Consider the following 13,464-nt stretch of genomic DNA (forward strand, 5'->3'; position numbering starts at 1 on the left):
TGTTTTAGGGGGTGCTGGACAAAGTGTTGCTAAGATTATAACACTTGAACATACATTTTGTTCTCTGCATCAGCGCTCATGACATTACTTTGTGAGTGTTAAATCTTGCAACTTTGAGGGTTGGCATGAGATCCAGTGAGCTGCTTTGTATATGCTTTATCTAATACGCTTCAGATCCCAAAGGATCAGTTCAGCAATACATGTCCCACTTCCATCATTACCCACCACCCCACCCACCACTGAGGGCTTTTTGTGGCAACCTCTCACCCCGGAAATGTCACTCATATTTGAAATAATGGTGCCGTAGAGCATGTAAGAGAGCTGTTCATTTTAGCCAGCTGTAACCAGAATATCAATTTAATATTTTGAGCAGAATGGCCTTTGCCAAATTTTTCCCATTAAGTGCACGCTTATGCATTTAAAGTGGAAATGTGGTATCATCTGGCTGTCTTGAGATTTAGGATGTTAGCAGTCACAGCAAAACGGGAAAGCAATTCTGTAGCAGAAAACAGAGATGATTTCCACAAAACAACCTCAACATGAAATATTTGCTAGTATTTTTCTTTCTGGAAGTAGAATTTGCTGTAGTTAGCATTATACCTGGAGGAAGGAGGAAAGAAGGGAGAAGAATAGAGTAGCCATATATCATTTGCAGCAGTATTAAACAACAGAACGTACAATTTGCCAAACACAGAAACATATAGTAAAGGCAGTATTCAGTATGGGTCGTACACCTTACCTTCTCCATCTTCTACTTCCTCTTCATCCACTGAAATAAGCATTCAAGCAAAAGGGGTTAATTAAAAATAAATTGGTGCACATAAGTAGCTACTATATATGTGATCAAATATTTTTAAACAACAAAGTTCAATTCTTCTTCTACATCTTAGTATAAATGTTAGTCAACAGATTGGAACTGCAATATTTTGCAACCTAATAAAAATGAGATGATGTTGTTACGCACATGATAACTCACATGCATGGGTTCTCATTTTTAATTTTTAGCAAAAAGACATTGCAAAAGGGAAGGACATTATTATCAATGTAATGTACTCCTCCCATTTTAGGCCTCCCATGTCAATTTCTTAAAGCTGTCTTTGGGCTGTTAGGTAAAGTCAGTTTTAATTGTATCCCCAGGACTTCCATCCCAACCCTTGGGGATCTGAGTTTTACATTGGAGGTGGCAAAAATAGCATTCAAGTGACATCAGCCAACCCCTTGACTGAAACAACACAGATTGCATTCTTTTCATTCCTGAATTGCAAGTCAAAGTTGTTAATTATAATTCAACACCAGTCAAGCGTTTGTAAGTAAGTGTGCCTTTTTAGGCATCAAGGTTATAACTGGACTACTACTTCATGCTCAAGCTTTAGTTAACTGAGAAGATTGGATACAAATAAAGCAACAATAAAAAGGGTAAATTTGAAAATAAAATGATTTACCTTGCTCCTCTTCTATCTCTTCCTCTTCTACAACATTGAGCATTAAAACAACACAAATGCAATGATTAGTGCTCTACCAGTCATGGAGCAAAACTCTATCGTAAAACTTAGAGTTACTGTAGGCATTTTAGAGGGGGTGTTTTTTTTTTCTATTATATTATTAATATTTGTGCCCAATTTCTTATTGGTTATAAATTTATCTAATGACAAGAGGGGGTTTGCCATACCAGGGCTGAAAGGTTCAGAGGTTTCATGTGAGGGTACTTAACGGTGCTTGGCATTTGCTACTTAAATAATGACAATATCATCTGGTGTGTTTCAGAATCTCTCCAGTGGAATTACAAACAGAACAATTGCTATACATTCAATGGTTCACTGCAGCCAAGGCTGGGTAAATCTTGAATAAAGAACAAAAAAAGTGTTGGAAATACACAGCTGATCAATTAGCAGGGATTTAGATAGGGATTTAGTGGCAGTTTATAATAAATACACAATAGCTTCCAAAATTGCAGTAAGGAAAAGAAAAAACAATCATCTTATTTAACATTTTTACTCTTTTTTTTCCATCTGGTTCTTCAGTCCTATCAAAGTCGGAAACAGCACCTGATGGAGGAGCGGGGGTGCTGGGGATGGGGGTGTGTGGATCCAAGGGTGTTGGGGTGCATGGGGAGCCAGTGGAACAGAAGTGTTTTAACCCTCTTGATGTTTTAAAGAGATGCGTTCCTGATACAAGGAACAGTCTTAAAATAACCAATTTCAAAAGTCATGTAGCCCAGGTTCCTGAATGACAGTTCCCAGTGGAATCATCAGCAGGGGCTCCTTTGGAGTACATTCAGGTGCACTGGATTTCAATGTTTAATCAGATTGTTGGAAGCTGTGATGCCATTCCAATCCATCGTAGCGGTGAACCTCTTAGCGCTTCTATAGAGACTGTAAGTTTGGGCCAGAGATATTAGCAGGTGCTTCAGTCATGAGGAGCATGAACTGACCTCCACCAATATCCACACACTCATCGTGTTATGACCACTGAATGTTATAAGACAGTTATGTTTTAAACTGTCTCTTTTAATTCAAAGTAAAATGAAGAGGGACATGTGGTCTCCTACTCATTCTGCCCAAATCATAAGCCTATGTGAACTGGTTGCCCTGGGGATCTGAGTCCTAGGTCAAGTCCTATTGAAACCTAGATGTCAGCTTTCACACATAGGGCAGAATTTTACAGCCCCATTTCAGCGGGGATGGGGCCGTAAAATGCGGCGAGACATTCTAAACCTCATTGGCTTTGGCGGAAATGTAAAATCCTGCTGCTGTAAAATTTTACCCATAGACATAAAGCAAGGATTTGCTTGGGGCAGACTTACAGACTCTCAAAAGTGAGAGAGAGCAGCTGCTGCAAACAGGAGGGGAAAAGATTGTTCTCTGTTAGATACCTAGTTGGATGCTGATGGGAGCTCATTTTCTGGCTGATGAGATGGGACCAGTAGAGATTTAAGGGCACTGAAAGGTTAGTCTTGGCATGGCCAGGAGGAGTCATCACTGGAGTGGGCTTTGCTGCTAGAAGTTGGTTTGGGATTCTCAGAAGATTGAGGGAAATGACTTTTGATGGACATGTTATAACTCAACAAAATGAGGAAAAGTTGGGAGCTGGGGGTAACAGATTGACTAGCTCCTATAAAGACTACAATTCTGCAGTGAGTGCATAATGTATAAATGCGACATGAGGTTTTCAATAATGTTAGGAAGTTGAAGGAAGATACCTTTTCTGTTCTTTAGTGTATTAATTCCCTACTAAGTAATGTTTAGTCAGAATTAATTTTAATTTGTTTGTTACAGTAAAAGTCTTAAAACATGAAATCTTGCCATATGATCCTTTCAGTCAGTCACTGAGAGATAAAATATATATTTTCAAAAGATTTCTTTGGAGATTGTAACAACTGAAAATGAGGAAATCTAGCCATAGTTTCCCTTCCTAATCAAGACTCCCTAGGTTAACTACAGCACTTCTCACCATCATATTGGTCTACATATAATACCGTGGTAAGAGTTTCCTCTAAAACTTATCAGCTTGCTCTCTTAACACAGTGTGTTTGCTTCAGCCAGAATAAGTTTTATTGGAGTTTTTATGTACTGGGAGGGTGCAATTATTTACCTCGTATAGTTAGTTAATCACACTAACTGTCATGCTAGTTTATCAAAGAAAAAACACTAAACACTGATTTAACCAGTTCAGCTAACACAAAAGATGGGAATCTTAAACAACATCAATAAATATATGGGGACACTACTCAATTGGAAATGAAGCAAACTATGAACAATAACAGAATTGTTGTTTGCCATCCAATTTTAATGAGTTAAAAATCTATTTACCATTTTCTTCATATTTCTCTTCTGCAGGGGGAGTAGTTACATAAATTAAAAATTTGAATCAGTCAAACTTGTAAAGTAGCAATTCTAAAACAGGATTATAAAAATAACATATATATTCATACAAAGCTAGGAACACAACATTATGCAGTGAAGAAGACAAGTTTAAGACATTAAAATGAAAATGGTTTGCAAATGTACTTTATCCTCCATGGATTTTTAGGACTTGTGTTGCTCAGTTTAGACAAAATTTAAATGGTGCAAATTAAAATAAAGTATTATTCTCTCTACCCTCCACAAACATCAATTGTTAGAGATTGAACTGGCCTATAAAATCAATAGATACATTGGAACCTTCAAGGAAGTGATTTAGTGTGTAATAGTCAGAACCGCTCCTGGTTATACAATCTGAAATATCTGCCCAAATGGTTTTAGTACTGGACTTAAGCTAGTTAAACTGAAACTGCTACAGATCATCTGGGTCTCAACCCCTGACCAGCTTCAACTGATATAACCTTATTTTCTCAGATTGCTAAATTAATACGCATAGGCTTTTGGCATTATTAAAAGGAACAAGTGCACAATATCGATCAATGGACGACTGAGTAGAACCGATTTATAAATTGTTCCCCTTAGAACAGAAGAGTTTATAAGGCAATGTCTTGGAAGTGTCCTAAGAAGCGATGGGATAGAATAGACAGCAACAGAGGAATTTTAACTTTCAATACCTGACAGGACACTGATGGCAGGGGTTTAGTCAAGTTTCCCGCCCTCCTGATTTTAATTTCCAGTGATTGAAGAAATTATAGGTACAAATTGAAAATAGAACAGAGGACAAGAAGCATTATCCTATACAGGTGATTATGAGGCTGTGGAATGCACTGCCAAAGTTAGTGATTGAAGCAGATACCTTCAGAACTTTTAATAGGTTAAATAGGTAGTTGAAGAGGAAGGGAAGAAAGGATATAGTAATGAGGGATTAAGTGGGACTAAGACTACAGTTTCTTTGGAGCATAAACTCTTGAGCAGAATATTCTGTTTCTGTGCTCTAATTTTTTTAATTTAAATTTGACTGAATATTTAATGGTAATAATGTATACTGTACTATAATTTATTAAATCAAATAATGGAATCATTGATAATGTGAATTGAGAGAGCTCTAAAATTAACAGTTGGGAACTGTAAGGAGATGGTTGTACAAAGAGATGGTAGAAATAGCTTCAGTAACATTTTGTCTTTGAAAGAATTCCAAGACTTTAGGAAATATTTACAAGGTCATTGTAAAGGCAAATTCAATTTGGGTTCAATTCAAGTTGGGGTTGATACTAAAAGATCTGGAGCTATGTTGGAGCCAATTTTGACCAGGTTTCTTATTTTGGCTAGTTGTACAGGTACAATGAAATAACACTTCAGGAGAGGCTTTTGATAACGTTAATAGAAAAAATATAAAAGAGTATGGGCCCAATTTTAACTGAGTTTTGAGTGAGTTAAAATTTTAGCCTATATATTTGTGTAGCTTTAAAGGGCTGACAATTCATGGCTCTCCAGCATACTACCATTATGAGGTTGGCAGGAATGCAGAGGAAGGGCCAAACATTTAGCAAGAATCAAAAGATGCAGTCCTTCCAAACTAAATCACCACATTAGTAGCATAGCAAAGGTATGGCAGTGAAAAAAAATCCTAACTGTTGCTAGACACAACCTGAAGATTCAGGCTGGAATCCTGTCCTAGTCTCAAAGTTTTGTCTTTTAAAAGATTCCTTTCTTTTGGTCCCCCAACAACAGGTTACACCTGTGGGATGTTTCTGAGAAGAGCTCAGCTTCCCCTCCATGGGGTGGACTTCCTCCATCATAATTACTGGCCTCTCTGGTTAGGCAGGCATAAGTTAATGGTACAAGTGCCAGCTAACCATATTACAAAGGCCTGACCTCCAGCTGATCCCACAGACTGAAGGATAAAGAGCAGGTCACCAATGAATCCAGGTGGTTCCATAGGTTTTCATGAGCCAAGTATTTGACTTAGCTAAAGAGGATTGCCATGACAATTTAGGGCAAGTAGCTTTCTATAATTTCAGTATATACCCACATCTGCACAATTCAGGCTCCCTGCTCTAGGACTATTACTACTGCACCTCTTTTTAATCACCTTAACATACCATGTTGTATTTTTTTTCAATTCTGTCCAAATACCACTTTGCTTAACAGGCTCATTTCTTTCACATCATTAACATATGTTATTAACCTTGAGTAAGATCAACACAACTTTGTGATTGCTACCAGTGCTATACTGCTTTTTCAATACTGGTGATTCACTCTCAAGGGAAAGAGATTCGATTCTAAAGATATCTGCATTGCTGCCCATCAGCCAAACCAATAGAACTCAGAGTCAGTCAAGCTTGAGTAATGAATACTGTTCTGGTTAGGCTACCCCTGCTTTCAGTTTCGAGCACTTATGTTAAGCCCTGAAGGCGATATAAAGAAGAACCACAAGCCTGACCCCTCAGGGCTGAGTTGTGAGACAAAAATTAGAAAGGTTTTTGCACTCTTTCAGCCTTAAGAGAGGGTAGATGTGAAGTTTCCATATAGAGGTGTATAACATACTAAGTGGAACATGAAAGATTAATTGTGAATGCAAGTCAAAGACATGCAGGTAAGAACTGATTAAAACATTACAAATCTGTTGTCAGAAATGACTTCTTCACTTGAATGATTAACCCCAAAGATGGTCAATAAAGCAGGGGGAGCAAAAAATATGCCTGTCCAAACAAGAGACATTTAACTGCTTTAATAGGGGACCATTGGTATATATGCAAATTTGAGTTGTATGGGTAAAGTTGCCTCTCTCCTTTTTATTTATCTTCATAAAGCTACCAAAAGAAACACTAAATAACCTTCAGTTATGTGAATGCTCAGATGAAAAGTTACATACCTTCAGCTTCTTCTTCTGTTATAACAAGCAAATGAAACACAAGGAAACATATTTACTACAGGTCACTCGAGTGTTCCTTTTACAAAAAAGTGGAACTTCAGCATTTTCAAATCCAACTCCTTACCTTCCTGTTCCCTGAAATAAAATAATAATCATTTAAAATATCTCTCAAAATCTCAGCAAGTTGTCTCAGTGAGTAACTTAGCTGTATAAATTAGGAAAGCTCTAGGTTCACATTCTGATCTATATTGAGTTATTTGATTATAGCTAGAACACTAACATGGCATTAAAATTGGCCTTAGTACCTTTGGGTTAGAGAGAGAAAATTGGACCAGGTTTCCTACTCGGGGACATTCTCCCATTAAAATTTCATACGTATGGATGTTAATGGAAGGTAGGATTGGGTTTCATTGTGATATCCACCACCAGCAATAAAGCTACTGAAACACAAATTTAAGGCTCACTTATGAAGAATCCCTTCTTGGGTGAGGTACTGGGAGTAAGGATTCAGTCCCTCCAAGACAGGAATGGTTTGAAATGAATTTACAAGGAAGTTTCACAAATGGTGCACTCAAAAACTGAAAAATCTTTAAGTAATAAAAAGTCAAAGAAAAAGATAACTAAATAAAAATGATACTTACTCAACTTCCTCCACTATGTCTTCTGTGTCTGACATATTCAAAATTAATTTCTTAGAATTGAAAAAATAATAATCAGAATGTAACTCTGCTGCATTGCTTCCAAAATAAAACACAAAACAGTGAAAGGTCCTCCTGTAAATATAAGGGTACAGATTCTACAAAATTCCAAATGGTCATATGTAGCTTCCTGCTGTAATTCCAATTGGAGGCAACCGACCACCTGAGGAATTTCAGGTCTAGTGTGCATTTGGGTCTTCTTACACACTTAGAATAATGTAGAATACAATTTGTTTGCCATTTGTTTTAAAAAAAAAACTACAAATACGATGGAGAAGAATTCCTGAGGACATTGACAGGTGTTAGCAGAGTCAGTGGAATTGCATCTCACTTGCATGACAGAGGCAGGTGCAAATGTGCAGAGGCACATGGCAGGAAACATCAATGCCTGTCCTTTGTTCTTAGCCCATGTCCTAATCAGTCATCTGTGTTTGGGTTAAAATCTGTTCTTTATGTAAATAAAATCAGTTATATCTTTGTGGGGGGGGGGGGGGGGGGGGGGCTTCACTGGAATCCACCATTGGGGCCTACATCTAGCTACTCAGTGAAGTGGCCTCCTTGGGTATGTTGGGTCATGAGTGAGCAAAGTTGAAAGGACTCCCAGTAAATGGCCCTCAGCTGGCTTCATTCCAAAGATATTTGTCTTATAATGCTGAGTAGACTGTCCATGCCTTGAAGGGCCAGTCAAAAGCTTCTGGAAACCCCAGATACATGATGCACCTGGGTCTCTGCCACTTTCTGGGGGGATGGGGTGGGGGGTGGAATTTCACTATTCTCCTACCAGAAGATCAACAGAACTGAGGAGGAACTTTGGCTGCCAGATAACAGATGGTTTATATGCATGTTTACTAGAACTGCTTTCTAGTTCCAACCAATGGACTGATTTTTAAAAAGCCACAAAATTTAAATACTTTATGATTTAACTTGTGTGCTAGTTGTGGTGGCAAGGATTTTATGGAGTGAGCTTCATTTACATAGCATGTGGTGCATATTGCACCTGGCATTGGGAATTCACATGTTAGCAAAGCTAAGTTAAATTTAAAGGGGTGAAATCACTTAAATAAATGGCTGAATATGGAGTCAAAACTGTTGAGAACATTTAGGGAAACAACCAATATTTGAAATTCCTATTTCAGGCTTCGTAAAGGTCACTTGGTTCAAAATGTTGGCTGGCACAACCCAGAGTATAGAACTATAAATGATGTGGCAGGAAAGTGATGGAATATTACAACACTCAAACCTCACTGTTTGTTGGCTACACAGTGGATGTGATAAAGAATGAGATGGTTGTGAGGCAACTGCCCTCGTTTGCCAGTCCAGTGGACAGCAATGCAACTTTTCTGAACTGAGTGGAGGAAGAGAACTGGAGAGCACAGTTGACCATTGTGGTCACTGGCAGTGTCAGTGTGGCATTTAACTTTCCATTGATTCACCTCTACATAGCCCCATGTCGATGGACCTCTGCCTGAAAGTGTGAGTAGGGCAGTATTGGCAGATCGGTGCGGTCTGCATGTGCATGTAAACTTCCATCCTTTCTTTGCTGCTCCTTTCCTTCCTCAAAAAAGTAACTAAGGGGAATTCTGAAACCCACTCTATAAAAAAACATCTTGGGCCTACCCAAAAAAGGTGCCAGGGCACTTGACACCTGATCAACTAAGTGGAAAATGAGAGGAAAAAAAACAATAACCACAGTTCAGAAATAGACTCAAATAAAACTTTGAATTTATGCAATTAAATTTGATTTTTAAATATTGAATTTAAATCCATTTTCATAAACTGTACAGTTCTTAAGAGCTTTGGATGCCCATTTCATATGGACACATAGATGATTAAACACAATTCTGGTATTAAGACTAAAAAGTTGCATGGGTGCCTAAAAGGTATCTTCAGGGTCTATTTTTAATGTGACAAACTGTAAATGGGCAGACACTTTGGGTACAAGTATAGAACCTGACCAGATAAACAGATGTGTTGCTAATTAAGCAGTAATTATAATTCATATATTTCTGCTTATTTTTCTTATGAGCTGTAGCTATTCTGTACCATTTATTCATCATAAGCAATTGGAAATTATGTTCAATTAGTTCTAAAGTGATGCTTGTTGATTCACAACTCATAAAAAAACTTTTTAAATATATCTTGATATTTATAAAACTTGTGCTGATCACAAAGATCAATGTTAACACTAGCGGGGGAACCCTGTCCATTATGGGCACTCTATCAGCCTGAAGCAATCACAGATTAAACGAGGAATGGTCCATTTCCATTTTCAGTGTTTTACATGTTTGTTAGTATAATTTTGAAAAAGGGTCATAATATAGATATTGTATTATGTTCTCTTGAGTACGTGGTGGAAATTACAAGGTCAAGAGGTTTAACTTGACTGGAAAATTTTCTCACCAGGAACATATAGTCACTTAGAGTGCATTTTCAGTGGGCAGTAGTTATACATTCAAGCAGCCTATAGAAGAATTTGTGATCCTTGATGAATGAAGATCAAAAATTAACAATGAAAAATTCTAAAGTATTAATTTACTGATGTTAATGGTGTCACACGTTTCCGGACAGCAAAACAGTTCTAAGCACTGTAAAGTTTCATTCTTCAGAATTAATCAGTATTAATACTTTTGATAAACTGCTAGAAATGTTTTACTTGGAAGGAAAGAATTATTAATGGCCAATGGCAAAACTGTAGTCCAAAGTAAAAGTTCAAATTCTATTTAGAGAGCAGTCCATCACAAAGAATAAATGCATAATTAAATCAGTATTTTATTTAGAGGTGGATGCTTGTTGCACTGGGTAGCAATTGTGCAGTGATGCCTGCTTTCAAGTGGCCTACTTACTGTCCTGCATAACTGAAATTGCTTCAATTCTCTGACCTTTTAAAGAGAAAAATTTGATAAAGAACTTAATCATTTCAGATAAGAGTGGCCAGTAATAGGGTATAGTCTCCTTCATAACCTTAAATACACAAGCAATAAGAATACATTTCGGCATTCAGTGGTGAAATTCCTCCTGAGTCCAATACAAATGAATGTCCTTTGCTCTTGTAATTCAATAGCTGCTGCTGAATTCTCATTCTCATAAATCATATTTCAATATCATATATTCCTGTGATTCCATTAGTCAGTTTACTATGGGGAAAAATAGGCATCTTTCTATTTTCTATTAGAAAGAGAATTTCATTATTCCATGTCTACAATACAAAAGTCTAGTGAATAAAATCAGTATTATAAGTCTTATCAATCTTGTGAGTTATGAGACCAGCATCATAGTAACATTTATAACTTAATGTTGGCATGTACAAATTTAACCATCTAAGTCATCAAATGGCTTCCAATTGCACAGTTATTTAAAATTTACATCAAATAATCTTTTAAAACTTAGTTGCCTATTGTGGTAAAAATGTTATTTGAACATTCCACAAAAAATAATCTCAAATGGTAATCAAATTATGTCACAACATTTGCAATAGAGTCCCATTTGGAGAGTGAATTGTCTTACCTGGAATAGAAGGAGCACAAACAGCACCAGAGCTGACTACTAAAGATCTGAGGGTTTACTTCAGAATTTTGTGCTTAAAACCCAGTCCAGCCCCTTGACCAGTGTATTTCCTGATTGGTGAGATAGTGTTGAAGTGTTGCATATGCTATTTTAGAAAGACGTTGGTTTGTCTGTCCTGGACAGAAGCACCATTCTGTAATCCATAAAAGACCATTGCTTTGTCATAGCTTATGAGTCCAGCTATTCTTAGGCATCAGTATGGTGAGCGTCAGTGGAAAGGCACAAATGTGTTTCGGGGGATGGAAATGGGAGGAAGACAGAAAAATAAAGGAGGCAAGTAGAAGTAAAGAATATGGCTAACATAATAATATGAGCACTAGCACAAACTCAAAAAATGTTTCATTGGGCGTGAAAATGATGTTTTGCCTGCCGGCTGTAATGGCTTGTTTTTGCACCATATCATCCCCTTCCCACCACATAAATTAATCAGTCACGGGAAACACACCATATTGCCGGCAGCGGGCCTCCAATTTCCCCACCACTCCATTACCTCACCGGGCACCATATTTAAGCTGCAGCCACATGCACACTTCTCAATGCTTGCAGCCCAGAACTGTGAAGACATGGCCTCAAAAGCCAAGAAAAGTGCAGCCCCCTGATTCAGTGATTCATCCCTGGGATGCCCTCTGAACGCCGTGGAGGCCCACAGCAAAGTCCTCTACCTCTGCTCTGGCCGCAGGAGGTCCATCAATTTCACCACTGCTGCTTCAGAGGTGTTCAGTGCAAATGCTGCACACAAGAGGTCAGCCATCCATTGCAGATAGATGATCTCATCTGTGCCATCAGGGTAAGTCAACCATCTCTTCAATCTCGACTCACCCACTGACAAGCCCATCATACATTCACTGGCATCTCACTCACTGCCAGCTCAAGGGACATCACCACCCACTCTCTCACACACAGCCTCACATCTCCATTTGATGTCATCTCCTCTGGAGATTACTTCCTCATCCCGTCCCTGGCTCCACTCAGCACACACACGCATGCCTAGCATCCTTCTCATCTGGCTGGGCATGAGCCTTGCTCACACACTCTCCATCTGTCTTTATGTAGCACAAGATCACACACAATCAACAGAAGAGGTCCCAGACTGGGGGTGGAATGCTGGACATAAAGATCCTCGACCTGTTTGAGAGTCACGCATTGGAGCTGGCTGGAGACGATGTGGACTGTTCCTGTGGTGACAATGAGGTTGGTGGCGGACACCCATGTGAGAATATTGTATCACATCATTCCTCTCTCAATGCTACTCTGAGTCTACTGTCCTGTGTTTGACTCGGCTGCCAAGTGCTAATAATCTCCATCTTCTCTCCTAGGCACATCTGCCACGTTGCCCTCAGGCAACCACGACCTCGACCCCAGCACTGAGAGCACCTCGGATGAAGACCCTGAGGACAGCACCATTGAAGATCCATCATGGTGCTCACCCACACCCTCCACCAGCGTAACGACACACACTTCAGTGGGACCTAGATATAAAGCAGCCTTGGGATCACAATCTGGGACTGCAGCACACAGTCTGTTTCACAGCAGGCAGAAACATAGATATCCAAAGCCTTTGGCACTTGGAGGACTGCTGGAGGCAAGGAATCTACTGAATCCGAGTCAGATGATGAGCTTCCGGACTCGGTCCTCAATCAGTAGGTGGATCTGCAAAGACAATCACAGGAAACTCAGGAAGGGATGTCTGGTGCACTCCTCAGATTGCAAGGGACAATGGAAGGGTCTGTCCGGCTTCAGTTCGAGGTGATAGCATCGGTATGCCAATGCACCGAGGTCAACATTGGCAAGGTGGCAGCTGCCATGGAGACCTAGGTCCAGGACATTGGTGCTGCACTGTTGTGCGGGCTGAACTCCATCACTGACTCCATAGTTGGCCTCCAACAGTGTCAATGCAAGAGGGATGCTGGGCAGCTCGACTTCACTCCAGCTTCCCCTTCTCCTCAAGGAGTCAACCTGGGCCCTCAGGCACCCATAGGGAGGAGGACCAGCAGCTTGACACCCTGGGGCCATCCACCCAGGTGACTGTGGGAATGCCCAGCCGATCCAAATCCACTCTTCCTGTGCCCCCCGCAGCTCCAGCTCCACTGGCTGAGGAGGGTGCAGCTGGCCCACAGCTGGGTCTGGGATCTCTAGGTCTTGGCCCTCTAGAGGACACACACTGAAGTCACCACAGATAAGGTGTAGCAGTCAGCAGGCTGCCTCCACTCCACTGTGAATGTCAGGAGAGCATCAAGATGTAGGAAGGCTAAGAAATGTAGTTGCACAGGGTGGGCATGGGTGTTAGCCACTTGTACATAATGTTCACCTTTGTCTCCATGATATGACTCTGATCACTGAATGCAAGCAAGCTGCCCTCGGCCAGACAGGAGACAGACATTCACAGAGGCAATGTGAAGATCTATGAAGTGTTCTTACTGCATGTCGTCATGAGCATCCTGGAATCTAACGACTATTGAGGTCTCAA

General features: G+C 39.7%; 1 protein-coding gene across 7 annotated transcripts in view; it reads right to left on the reverse strand.

The window, feature by feature from the left end:
* The window catches only part of LOC121281808 (troponin T, cardiac muscle-like), a 60,729-nt gene extending 49,724 nt beyond the window's left edge, over nucleotides 1–11,005 (reverse strand). For 2 of the 7 annotated variants that reach the window (XM_041194814.1, XM_041194813.1), the window contains exons 1-6: nucleotides 10,938–11,005; nucleotides 7,377–7,426; nucleotides 6,860–6,870; nucleotides 3,810–3,830; nucleotides 1,443–1,469; nucleotides 740–769 (exon numbers count right to left, since the gene is read on the reverse strand). In XM_041194814.1, the coding sequence (XP_041050748.1) occupies nucleotides 740–769; nucleotides 1,443–1,469; nucleotides 3,810–3,830; nucleotides 6,860–6,870; nucleotides 7,377–7,411 (124 nt within the window). In that variant the 5' untranslated portion in view covers nucleotides 7,412–7,426; nucleotides 10,938–11,005. Of the gene's footprint in view, nucleotides 1–739; nucleotides 770–1,442; nucleotides 1,470–3,809; nucleotides 3,831–6,735; nucleotides 6,751–6,859; nucleotides 6,871–7,376; nucleotides 7,427–10,937 lie in introns of all 7 variants that reach the window. The other 5 variants (XM_041194817.1, XM_041194816.1, XM_041194815.1 and 2 more) reach the window with 4 other exon arrangements.
* Between the last annotated feature and the right edge of the window lie 2,459 nt (nucleotides 11,006–13,464).

This window comes from Carcharodon carcharias, chromosome 9, assembly GCF_017639515.1.
Source record: "Carcharodon carcharias isolate sCarCar2 chromosome 9, sCarCar2.pri, whole genome shotgun sequence".
Classification (NCBI taxonomy): Eukaryota; Metazoa; Chordata; class Chondrichthyes; order Lamniformes; family Lamnidae; genus Carcharodon; species Carcharodon carcharias.